Raw genomic sequence first — 13,919 nt, forward strand, 5'->3', positions numbered from 1 at the left:
TAATGAACTTTTGTAATTAATGACATAACTATGAAATTCCTGCACCAAATTTGATACATGCAACAAATATTGATCTAATATAATTCTAATTGTACTTAGAAGCATTAGACAATGTCAAGTTAATAAATAGCTCATTTGCATATTTTATGAAGTTTTGTAATTAATCATATAACTCTGAAATAACTGTACCAAATTTGATGAAATCTGCTGCAGATACTGATCTGACAGATATCTGACTGTGTTGTAAAACATTCAGTAGTGTGAAGTTAATTAAGGGTTCATTTAAATATTTAATGAACTTTTTAATTAGGTATATAACTCTAAAATTATGGCATCAAATTTGATGAAACCTGCTTCAGATATTGATCTGATATATATCTAATTGTGCTATGAAATATTGAGCAGTGTCAAGTTAATTAAGGGTTCATTTGCATATATAATGAATTTGTAAATAGTGATCTTACTCAAAAATTACAGCATTAAATTTGATGAAACGTGCTACATATGTTGATCTGATAGATATCTGATTGTCCCATGAAACATTGAGCTGTGTCAAGTTAATAAACAGCTCATTTGCATATTAAATAAAGTTTTATAATTAGTGTTTTAACTCTGAGAGTATTGTGCAAAAGTTGATTAAACCTGTCACATATAATGATATAACAGATATGTGATTGTGCAGTGAAGCGTACTATTATTAATGAACCTGTTGTAAAATACGTGAGCACATTCAGTTCACATCTGGTCTTTAAAACGGAGGCGATCATCTTGCAATAAGATGTCTAAATGTATGTTGGAATTTCTAAGATTTTAATATCATCACTCCAAAATTGCAAAATCAATGCAGAAATGATAAATATTTTCATCGTCAATACTTAGAGGTTATAAACGGCAAGCGAGGGTATTTGGTTGCGGATATAAGACCTCTGGGGTGAAAATTAGCATATTTGGCGGGAAATAATCACCGAGCGAAGCGAGGTGATTATTTCACCCAAATATGCTAATTTTCACCCCAGAGGTCTTATATCCGCAACCAAATACCCGAGCGCACCGTTTATAACCTCATTATAATATGCTAAAGTTGAAAACAAGTTGGTAATTTCGTTATTTAGGGCGGCTGGAACGAGAGTTCAGGAGCGCCCAGCCTCATACAAACTCTGAAAAAGAACGTTTCAGAACGCGCGCGCGTGCACAGTTGAATTCATAAAATACGGTTACGCAACGCATCGATATCGCGATTAGACATCGAACTTGAAGAATTTTACTTAAAAAAAACGCTCAAAAAACTTTAAAAAATCATGTTGTTGTTACATAGCCTCCGCTCCTTACAGAAACTCTTCATTTGTTGGTTCGTCAAGCTGCAAAAGACTAAAATTTAACAATCAAAATCAATCTGAAGCCATAGACTTGTTCGACATTATGACGCGTTGAGCTCTCAAGTTGGCGTTCGATATTTGCGCGAGCTCAAAAATAGTACGCGGCGCGCAGGTCTTCTTGTTGAGAATATAAACCCCGGCTCCAGCCAATCAGATTGCCGGATTCCAGCTCAGTATATTATAATACTGATTCTAGGCCTTTAAAATTTTGCAAAATAGTCCTGCTGGGTTGCAGATGTTTGTTTGTTCAAGCCAAGTTGACCACAGGATAATCATGCAAATTAGAATAATAGGGGTAACGTTTGGTCAAAATGTAAAATTTTAAAACTTAGAAAATACTTGCTCTAGGACTTGGAAATTTTATGGGAAGCTGTCTATTCTGATGCAGATTGAAGTTTGTTAAACAAAGCTGATGACATTATTAATTAATTTCACCAAAAATCATTGAAAATTGCAACTGAGAAATAACTTTCTTTGTGACTTAATACATTTGCTTAATAACATTGGTATCAGCATTGGAATCCGGTTTTGTTCAAATTAAAGTCGGTAGAATGATTTATATGCAAATGAGCAATTTAAACATGGAAATGTTAACAAATTACTCAGTTCAGAAGCTACTGGCCAAAGGGCTTTTAAATGGTAATAATAATCTTTGTTAGTCAAAATGTTAATATTATATTACACACAGTTTTGAGGTTCTTTGACATTTAGCGCTAGGGGTATGTACTCTCCACTTTTGAGTTGAGAGCGCCTTTTCCCTCCGACTCGTAATGATGCCCTAGTGTTAGTATAGACTGCGTAATCTTTAGTTTGCAAAGTGATTGATAAACACAGAGACATTTCTGGTACACTTTGATAAATAAACCCTGATCAATATCGATTTGATTGCCAATCATATCAGTGCTTTCACTCTGTTTGGAGGAAGGGGTTGTTATAGCAAGGTCAGTAAAAATTTTAATTTGAGGACGTATGTGTATATCAAGTGCCAATAAGTAAAAGTCCTTATAAAAATAACGTAAACTAACCTTTCTCAACTCGTCTCATATCCAGGTACACTTCTTTTGTTTCTTCAGGGATTCCAGCATCACTAACGATGTGATCTGCATACGCTGATAACTTAACAGTTTTCATCACCAGTTCAGGATTGTTTGTCACCAGGTCTTGTGTCTGCGACTTCACGTGTAGAAACTCATTAAAAAGTGGGTTTAATTTACTTTCCTCCGCACTGTCTCCCTCCATCACCAAAGCTTTTCCAATTTCTCGTCCTTGCCCCTTCTCTCTACACCTTGACCTTCCAATGCCACTACTTATCATGAATTCGTTGACCTTGGCCTCGAGTTCTTCATTCTTCTGTTCTATCTCTTCATCTGTCAGTCGATGCAGATCAGTCATCTGTGTGGATTTAGAGCTACCTGAAAGTCTTTCTTGCGTAGACTTCCTTGTAGAATCTATGTCAAGGAAAGATTTTATAAACAATCAAACAATTCGTTTGTGTTGATATTCTGATGGTGATATTGACAAGTATGTCACAACAGAAATGTAAAGAGGCTATCGAGGTAAGCAGCACTGAATGCATGCAGTTATTTGAAGCTAAGCATTGAAACCGATTAATCTGGCAAATTACTCACAGGTAAGTCGCTCGGTTTGTCGGTACGTGTCAATCCATCCCTCCATCTATCTAATCTATCTGTCAGTGTTGTGTGTCTGCATTTTACATGTATCATGTGTATGTATGCCTTTGTGTGTAACGTTTACATTTACAGAATAATCAATATTCTAGTAAATCGTGACACATTCTGCTTTGAGCATAATTCTGATATACCTTGTTCAGACTCCTCTAAAGATTGTTGATGTTCCCTCTGTCTCTTTTCCTCCTTTTCTTTCAAAGCTGATCAAGCATATTTATCTGGCTCTCAGTCACTTTATCACCCTCAGTTTGAAAAGCTTTCAGGAAATCCCTTGCCCTGTTTTGTCGTCTTGGTACGCTGCAAGACTTCTGTGGTTCCGTAGATATAGCACTGTCTGCATCTATTTGCTGCTCAGCATCCTGAGGAAGTAGTCCTACATGTAAAGGAAAGCCAATCACGAGGCAATGAATACAAGAACCGCAAAATTTCATTTAGAACAAGGAATATAATCAGTTAAAAGTACAGTACAATGTGGAATCAAGGGGAAATTGTACGGAATTCCAAGTAGGAAATATATACGGAAACTTTGCAAAATATATAAAAAATATCATTTGTTAAAGGACTTGATAAACAACTTTCATATATCACTTAATGTGTCGTACCAGGCAGCAGAAGACATAAAGTAATATCGACTTACCATATTTTTGGATCAATTCCTTCCTGCACAAAAAATACTCCTCATAGTCAATGGTTACGTCAACAGCCAGATAAAATGCACCAATTTTATCAAGGAGTTCACCTGCAAGGAATTTATTTTCCATCATATCCTGCAGTTTCCCATTCTCGTATTTTCCCTTAAGGCATTCCAGTGCATCTAATGACTGACAAGACATTGTATAGGAAATACTTTTATGACCAGTTTGCCTCACTTTCATCTCATCATGCTGCTCATCAAGCAACTGGCCAACTTCTTCAGTCTTCTCCTTAACCTCGTCACTCCCGTAGAAATCTCTCTCGACTTCCTCAACTGTTCTCCCGCTCTCTGGAACCACTTCACTTACTCGTACCTTCACGTCCACGTCACCTGCAATTTTATAACAGAAGTGACATGGCATTTCATTTACTGCAATTTTATAACCGAATGGAAATGGTATTCCCGAAATATCACAAACCCGTTTCGTCAAAATTACAAGGGGTGTAAGCTTATATTTGCTGGTTTGTTGTAATATATTGCGATGGATTGTACAGAATCAAAGCACAAAGGTTATAGAGTGTTCACTATTGTCCCTTGGTATATCGATTTATCTGTGGATGTTTTCTGTAAAATATTACAAGTGAATATTTTCCTAAATAGACAGTTTTCACCAGACAGTGAATTTGTTAAGAAACTTGTGTTTTGTGTCTGCATATATCGTATATATGTAATTGCTGCGATATTTAATTCACTCAATAATTTCTTTCGAAAATGTCAATGCATAAATAGCAATAAATTCGGTGGTCGTTTCCAATGTCTTCCCAAGGAAATCTGAGAAATAGTATCTTACATACTAGCCATGCCATATCGGACATATATATATATATATATATATATATATATATATATATATATATATATATATATATATATATATATATATATATATATATATATATATATATATCTGTGCCCAAGTTCAGAGGTTGCCATAAAGCCATTATGGTGATAACCGGGAGGGTACATTGTATACATTTTGTGTATATATATATATATATATATATATATATATATATATATATATATATATATATATATATATATATATATATATATATATATATATATATATATATATAACTGTAGCGTTAAGTGACTGTAAAATTCATTTCAAAATAATGTCATAGTACCTGTCTCACGTTCTTCCAGTTTTCTTTTTCTGGATATTTTGTGATGTCCTGTCTCGTTCTTCCCTTTATCGATTCCATGAACTATAAAGATATAAAAATATGAATACATTTTATGTTAACACATAAAATATCTCATTTCTCAAGAGTAATGTTTTGAGCTGCACACACACACTCAAACTTTGCTGTGTAAGAAAACGTTTAGTCTTGAAACAAAGTTAACATATGTGTAAGTTCATTAGCATCATAGTAAAGTAGTGATTAAAATCTTGAGAGATAAAATGTCAGGCGGTATTATTAAGAGTTATACATACATACATACATACATACATACATACATACATACATACATACATGTGTGCGTGTGTGTGTGTATGTTTTGTCTCAAGAAATATATATATATATAAATATAATTATAATCACCTTTTGTCTTCCCCGCAGGGATTTTCTCTCTTTTTAACGTAGCTCCGTATTTAATCTCGGCGTCATCCTTCAGAACTTTCAAGAAATCGTTGTTAATATTCTCCAGCTCTTGTTTCACCTTGCTCTTTATCACAGTCTTGATGTCTGTGGCCGTCTTCAGGGCAGTGCCGTAGTTGCATAGAAATTTCATGATGCACTCCTTCAAAGCTTTGCTTTTGCTCGCGTCCACAACAAGCCACTGGGCATGACGTTCAGATAAATGTCCCTTGATAAGTTCATGGCTTTGGGATCCCCAGGGAATTATAATGGGTACAGCAGCACACATAGCCGCAAGCGTTAAATTGACATAATGTACCGAAGATGGCGGAACTAGAACAAGATGAGATTGCTCCAGCTCATCGTTCAATTCTTCCGCGGATGGCATTCGACGCAATATGATCTTTAACTTCGAATGTGGGTTCAGTGTTTCTATGAGATCGGACTCACTTCTCTTCGACACTCCAAGAATTTTCCATTTTGGAGGTTTCTTCCCGTGCTGATAAAATAATTCTGCAACAGAATTCATGGCTTGCACAATTACGCTGTTACTTTTCAAATTTTCTAGTTCATCTTCTTGAAATAAGGAAAGAACTTGGAATTCATCACCCTCATTGACAGGCTGAGGGGACAGAATCTTGAAATCATTTTCATTAACCATTGGAGACAATTGGAAGTGTTTTATGTTCTGAGCTTTACGATAAATTGTCTTGTAATTATTGAAGATACTGCTTCCAACAGAAAAGACCGACGTAGCCTTTTCACTCTCTCTTGACAGCTCTTTACGGCGAAAGTTGAGCTCCGAGTCGACACAATTCGCAATGACAGGGGTGATGAGGTCCTTGTCGAAAAGATTTATCAAGTAGAATGCTGATCTCGAGAAAACATTTTTTACGATTTTGAATGCGGCATCCGAGTTTATCATCCCAAATCCGAAAACGAATCTCACATTGGCTAACTCTTCCAAATTTGGAAAGTAATCGTCGTGGCGATATAGCCAGTCCGCATTTGGTAGTTCACCTCTTGATTTAAACTTTGGAAGGGGAGACGGTGCTATTAGCTCAACTCCATATTCCCTCGCCTCCTTGATTTCTTCTTCTGTAGCTGTCAGAGTAGTGCAGTACACAGCTAATCCCAAAGCATGCAGGAGGCGGATTAACAGATGGACTGCATCAGTCACTCCTCCCTGGATTGGTCCTCCCCAGCTGTGACTCAGCATAAAGGCCTTATTTCCCATACGCTTTCTGTAAAAAGCGAAAAAAGTATCCTCAGTGTGTGTGTGTGTGTGTATACATATATACATACTTAAGAGATATCATTACTTTGTTCTTGAAGTCATTTTGTGTTATATATATATATATATATATATATATATATATATATATATATATATATATATATATATATATATATATATATATATATATGGCTGAGCTAGAAAACACAGTTAAATTAAATTCTCGCTAAGTTATTGCGAGAAAGTATGTATTCTCGCTTACTTCTCGCAAAAAAACGAGAAAGTGTCCATTTCTCGCAAATCATTCTTTCTGTACTAGTGTTAGCAACTCATTCTGTAGGTCCACTTCCCATTGATAAGTAGAATACTTATTGCTAAGCTTAAGCTTGCCATAATGGGTTTTATAAGTACTAGTATATTGATTGTATAGCGTTTGGATCGAGAGAGATCTTTCTCGTACATTGGCCCTACTTTATGGAACAAACTTCTTTCAGACGAATTCGTCACACGACGTCTGTCCTGTCCTATCCGACGTTCCCCCAAGACCTATCTCTTTAAACGTTTAGTCTTAACCTTGTTTTCATTCACCTAGTCTAGATCAGCAGTGCAAGTGTCTATTAAACATTTCCTCTTACATAGTGTAATTTGTCATTTTTGAGGCTAAAGCTTTGATTGGGCGCAGTACAAGAATACGTTTAGTTTATATTATAATTGCATCCCGGTCCAGACCGCAGGCGCTAGCAGCACTGTTTGGATAAGCGGTCGGGCGTAGTGCCGGCAGGCGAACCTCAAGACCGATCCTTGGTGGTAGTTTGATGGTCTTGGCCTTCTGCCTTGCTGATCGAACCTCTGCCCGACCTCTTATCCCAGCAATGCTACAAGTGCCTATGACAAAGATTTGAATTCAACTGTCAACAATACCATTGGGAAGTAGAGTAAGAAAAATGTAGTTGATATATAAAACAAAACTCTCAGAAAAGATGGTCAACATTTACAGCTTTAGCACAACCCTGAAAACATGTATTGGAAGACACATCAAAACATGAAAAATTCTTTGTATTCTAATGCTGGCTGGCATTAGATGTATGAAAGTTTTAGGACAGTTACGATTTGCTAAGGTGAAGTCAATAATTGTTTCAGTGTGAATTGCGTCACTAGTTTCGATCGAGGCCCTATAATTTGCCGTCCCTTCTCTTTCACAAATACGTCGATACAGTTACACTTGACTGATATATTATACAGTGGCGCTGCGTTAGGTTCGACAAACAAACCATAAAGAGCCCTGCCTTTTTAGACCGTTCAGCGTTGAGCCCATCCGGCTACCGTGGCGATTAAGGGACTTTGTAAGAGATATATACCACAGCCGGCAAAGCTTCAAAGTTTCATTAAAGTTTGCCCGAAGTGGGGACTCAAAACAAAACAAAAACAACAAAACAATTAACAACCAGCTCAAGCAAATTGTATTTGAAACTCAGAATTCTTATAGTGCAGTGTTGGAAACTGGCCAAAATATTTGCCAGACATCAGGACTGGTAACTTTCAAAACTTGCCTGTCCTGCCAGAAAGTTGCCTGTCCTGAATTTTGACAAATCCATTCATTCAAAAAACACAAAACCATTATGTATATAAAGGAAAATGAGGGCAACTCCACACATCGGCTCTACCAAGATTGTTTATAGTACGATATGGTGAATGAAAGGATCATTGCATTTATTTTGTGTGGAATACATAGCGAGACACCTGTGAATCGATAGTGCTTTGACCCTAGTCATGTGATCTGGGTCCCGGTAAACCGGTTTGTTGATTGAGTGATTCGTCTTAACGGTGTTTCGGAACCAAAAATGGGGTTCCTTCATCAGTCGCTCTCTTGTTTTGTATCCCCCCGCTTGGTTGTGTAATGAAGTCATCTTCGTCCTGCAGGAGGAGAAGGCAGATTAGTTATTGAGAGAGCTAGCCACTATTGACTGACTCTATAGTGAGCGATCCGGTGTGTGGTGTCATATTATAATTAACATGACCCAGCATCGACCGGAGTTTCTGGACGCTTATAAGGATTTTTGTTTTAGGGCATATTTTGAGCGTTGCTAGTGCTCGTTATGTTAACAGTAAATGTTGTACTAATCTGACAACGATAACTTGTTTTAGGCATTTAAATCGATTAACCGAACTTTTGGTTTTATGTCAATTTTTCATGGACTTTGTAATAGATTTCGGGTCGATATTGGTGCCTGCTTTCCGATGTTTGAAAAGCATGTTGTGAAAGGCGGTTTCGAGAAATAAATCTTTAAGTTAGTTTCATGGTTTCGTTAACAATATTTGCTGTAAACGGCCTTTGAAATCGGTTTGGTCTGAGGAGAGTATTGGTTTATTTAATTCATGCCGCCAACTTTGATTACTTATATGGCAGCTCTCTCAGTTTTTGATTTTCTTTGCCAGATGATGTTTTCTGTATTGCTCAGCAATCTTTTCAGTTTGGTTGATTGTAGTACCAATTCGATGACAGATTGCATCTTGTTTTTATACGATAAGTTGTGGCATAAAATGGAGACAAATTAAAAAAAATTCAGTTTCCCCGTTGTTAAAACCGCTATCGTGAAACCTTTTAACTGTTTGAGCGATGTGGGCAAAGTGTGTTTGAATTAACTCACCGGACTTTTCGGTTGTCGTTCCGGATATCGACGGACTGCTTACTCCTTCACATGTTGGTCAAAGTTACATAATGAGCTATGATTTTTGTAAGAAGGATTTGTTTAGATGCTCGTTTTATAGACCATGAAGAGTGCGTCGTAAGAAAACGACTCGAGGGTTGATCCCAGAAGTAAGCTCAGCTGCAGTGATTTTCAGTTCACTCTCCTGTGTTAGAGTCCTCCCTTGTGTGCTTAGTTTAAGAGAGCAGGCCGTAGATACGGAGACATTGCTATCTGAGCTCGTCTCAGACTGGTTTGATGAGACTTTGAGCTTGTTCTATTTGTAGCAAGGCAGGAAGTGATGACTGGTTTGAGTATATTTACATTACGTCAACGTCAAAGTGGACCGTTATCTGATAGGTTAATTGGTTTCAGGCACTAAACTTTGATGAAGTTTATTTTGTCCCAATGGTTTCCGTGTAAGACCCATGGTTGAAATATGTATATTTTTTTACACAAAGATAATGGTTGAAATGATCCATGTTTTTGCTGTTTTTTTACTACGTTACCTATGAGGTAGTCGATGGATACCCCAGAGGGTATTCTCGTGTTTGCTAGCCCTCGACTTAGATCACACACGGTCTTTCCATAAAATGGAGTGTCCGTGCTTGTAAAGTGATGACCTAGGAAAGCAAAGATATAAAGTGTGAGATTAACTAGAATGAGCGACTTCTGTTTACCCGTGTTTACATGTCTCGCATTGCGTTCCGGCGTGTCACAGTTGCACAGTTTCAGTAGCATAAGCGCGTCGACGTCGGACGTATTGGTATACTACATTTCGTTTATTTTACACAACATCTAGAAGCAGCTGATCGATGAGATTACTGGGTATGCCGTATGGGCTACTATCGAGAGCCCGACACACGGACGTGGAAGTACAATTTTCCTCCCGTCCGACTGAAAAGTTACCCGTCTCGGACGGGAGGACGGGCGGTAGTTTCCAACGCTGTTATAGTACTATCAGCCTTTTTAACTATCTTGCCAATGTGTGTATTTCATAAAAAAAATTTCAGACCAATCCAACCCCCAAGTATTTTACAGACTTTTCAATGTTAAAATTATGGCCTTTTATAAGAGATTGAAACCCCACTTTGCATTGTTGGTGATTTTGATCGCGTGATCACGTATCCGAATATACTGCATTTCCGGGTAGGCCAGCCCGCTGTATACCACATTGACTTAAGGATGTACGATCGGTAAAATTAAAAGTAATGTCATTTCTCTAAATTATCGATTTTTGGATTCTCCTTTGTAAGTATTATCAAAATGTGTGATAAAATATAGGGGTCACCGCGCTCGTTTTTGAGATACAAGACTCTGAATTTTGCCATTTAGGAGAAAAAATGCTGAGTCAGCATTTTTTCACCAATGCATTTTCTATGGACGAAATAATTCAATGCTGTTTATCTCAAAAGTTAGCGCGGTGACCATATCATTTTATTTGATCACTATTATTTATTTCTCTAGACTGAGCTTTGTGCAAATTTTCATGAAAATGACAATAGTAGAAATTGATTTTCCAGCAAATTTCAATGTAATCCTATGGGAAGTGACAAATTCCACGCGCGCGACCGCTCGTACATCCTTAAAGCGCATTATCCTCGGCAACTAAACATTCAAAAACCACATCGACTTACTTCGGCTTTTTTTTCTTTTTAGTCTTCTTTGGATTTATCCAAGAGGTACTTGGACTTGAAGAAGTGGCAGCAGCCTGACCACGGTGCCCAGTGTCTGGCCTTGATTCAGTGTCCTGAGTGTTGGGTTGGTGACCTGTGGCAAATGGAGACGGACCCATGGCCCGAACATCCGCTATGGCGGCGTCGGTTGCCGCAGCAATTCGCTGACGATCACGTCTACTGTATTCACCGCCATTGTCACCACTTCCCCTTCCACTATGACGTTGTGTACTCAACATGACACCAGTGAATTGTGGTGATTTGGACAGTACAACACGCTGGAAAATATGGCTGACTACTAGAGTTTAGGTGAACCAGAGGTCAAAGCTTATGTTACTATAAAATAGGTCGCACATTTACATATGTGTGACTTGAGAAAGAAAGACTTTGAAAAGACCGCGGCACTATTTCAAACAATCTCATTCGGTAAATCGCAAAAATTATTGATGTGTAAATTATTCTCTTCTGACCACCCCCCCCCCCAAAAAAAAACCCCAAAAAATCATACATCCTTTCGCACTATGACGTAGCCGTTGGATAATAAATAGTGTCAACCCATTCAACTCCTATGCTATACTGCTCTCTCATTCTTGAAATGTGGAATTTAATACGAATAATAGCAATTATAAAACTATTTCCGTAGAACCACGTTATATGAACAAATGTATGATGATGATGGTGATGATGATGATGATAACTGTGTTGTTGTTTTAATAGTCTCTGAACGACGTGTATACTTAAATTTACTTGATTTGAAAAGCGACGTTATAATAATATAATTTTTTTTTTTTATTGCTTGCTTGTAAATATAGGATTTACATCACATTTGTGGCAATAAAAGTGTGATACAAAAATAAGTTAAAATTTTCTTCAATAAAGATAAAGTATTACAGTATAATAATAGTAGCTAATAATAAATATAACTAGGTATTTCTTTGTTTATATAAAGTAAAAATATAATCAGCAAGTTGTTCATTAAAAGATAACTCTTGTTTTGTTAGTAGAGAAATAAGCTGATTTTCAGTATCGTCGTTTGGGAAATTGATTTTACTGAAAAAGTACTTTCTTTGGACTTTGTATTTCTGACAGACTAATAAAAAGTGTGTTTCATCTTCAATACTGTTGGTGTTACACTGATTGCAGTATCTTTCAGTAATTGGGGTTTTTGGAACAGTGTGTCTCCCTTTTTCAATGCTAGATCATGATTGCTAATGCGAAGTTTGGTGAGCAATTTTCTTTTCTCACCTTGCAACTGTGTTAAGTAGGGTTCTAATCTAAAATTACGTTTTATTTTGGCATACATTCTTAGTTTACTATTTCATCAGTGATCAACTTTTTCCAAAAGACTTCATAATTGTTTGTTAAATTTGTTTTCATTAAACCAGTTATAACTTTGTGGTGTTTAAGTGATGGAGCTTTATCAAGGAGAAAGTCCATTCCATTGTCTTTAATTAAAGCACTTAAACAGTTAAACCAGGATCTATTGTTAGTGTTGTTTACCATTTGCTCCAGAAAGCTTCTTTAGCAAGATTACAATGTGGCAGTTGTACGATATGAAGCCAGTGTTTAACAATATTAAGTTTGATCTCAAGTAGAAGTGGAAATTGTCCTAGTTCACCCCTCACAGCGGCATTACAAGCTTGTCTTTTACACTGTAAAATGTTCTTACAAAATTTGAGGTGAGTTTTTTCAATTGCTGATTAATTATCCCACTTTTGTAATCCATGAAATCTTGTCCCCAAATCTCTGAGCCATACAGTAAAACAGGTTTAATGAAAACATTGAATAGATGTAGGGAAAATTTATCTTTTTGTTGTGCAATAAAATCCTTTTAAACTATACAAAGATTTTGCTGCTTTATCAGCCAAATTTGTAATTGTGTCACTAAAACTACCGTTTGATTTAATTGTCAGTCCTAAGTATGTATAGCTCTTAACAGATTTGATGCATGTACTACCATAGTTAAATAAGTGTTTATCTACCAAAGGAGATTTACTAAAATTAATTGCTTGGGTTTCTGTAAATTAACATCAAGTTTCCAATTGGAGCAAAATGTGTGTAGTGTATTTAACTCCCTTTGCAGACCTTCTTTTGAAGTAGAGATTAAGACTAGGTCATCAGCGTAAAATATTATTCAACACCGGTGGTTGAGTATTTACTTTGTCTAGATTTGTTTTCAAGTCATTGACATATAATTGAACAGACTAGGACTTAGAACACAGCCCTGTTTTACTCCTTTTTCAACTTTCAGGCTGGGCGAGATAAAATTATTTGTTTTGATGTGTATTTTTGTGTTGGTGTACATGTGTTTTATAAGTCTGTATAATTTGCCATTAATGTATTTTTGAGAAGTTTATGGAAAAGACCAACTCTCCATACCGAGTCGAAAGCCTTAGCAAAGTCAACAAAACAAACATAAATGTTCTGCTTATTGTTAATATATTTATGTATTATTGTCTTCAGGGTAAATATGTGATCTATTGTGCGATGGTTTTTGCGAAATCCAGCTTGATTATTATGTATAATATGATTGTCATCTAAAAAACTATTTAGCCTTTCATTTAGAATGTAAGAAAAAACTTTTCCTACACAACTTCCGACAGAAATGCCCCTATAATTTTCGGGTCATATTTATCTCCTTTTTAAATAAGTGTGTCATAATGCTTGTATTCCAGATGTCTGGAAAGTTGGATGTATCTAGAACTGCATTAAATAATTTAGCTAAGGGTTTACAGAGAAAGGGGGAACCATGTTTTAACAACTCTATACAAAACCCATCAATCCCTGCTGCTTTTTTACTTTTTAAATTTCTAATTGCTGATAACACTTCATTAGTTGTTATTGACTTATCCAGCTGCTGATTAGCCTGATTCTTAGTTTCTTCAGATGTTAAACTATCAATAATTTGCTGTTGGAAATCACTATACCTGTCATTTTCAATTGAGCAAGAATTTTTGTAAAATTCCATCCATGTT

General features: G+C 36.4%; 1 protein-coding gene across 1 annotated transcript in view; it reads right to left on the reverse strand.

Annotated features, from left to right (window-relative positions):
• LOC139127331 (uncharacterized) overlaps positions 1-11,273 on the reverse strand; it is a 28,921-nt gene extending 17,648 nt beyond the window's left edge. The window contains exons 1-6 of the mRNA XM_070693249.1: positions 10,906-11,273; positions 5,309-6,588; positions 4,889-4,969; positions 3,702-4,088; positions 3,199-3,437; positions 2,402-2,824 (exon numbers count right to left, since the gene is read on the reverse strand). Coding sequence (XP_070549350.1) covers positions 3,259-3,437; positions 3,702-4,088; positions 4,889-4,969; positions 5,309-6,588; positions 10,906-11,183 — 2,205 coding nt within the window. The 5' untranslated portion in view covers positions 11,184-11,273 and the 3' untranslated portion in view covers positions 2,402-2,824; positions 3,199-3,258. The remainder of the gene's footprint in view (positions 1-2,401; positions 2,825-3,198; positions 3,438-3,701; positions 4,089-4,888; positions 4,970-5,308; positions 6,589-10,905) is intronic.
• Positions 11,274-13,919: the final 2,646 nt, after the last annotated feature.

This window comes from Ptychodera flava, unplaced genomic scaffold (genome assembly GCF_041260155.1).
Source record: "Ptychodera flava strain L36383 unplaced genomic scaffold, AS_Pfla_20210202 Scaffold_30__1_contigs__length_3116999_pilon, whole genome shotgun sequence".
NCBI classification, from domain to species: Eukaryota; Metazoa; Hemichordata; class Enteropneusta; family Ptychoderidae; genus Ptychodera; species Ptychodera flava.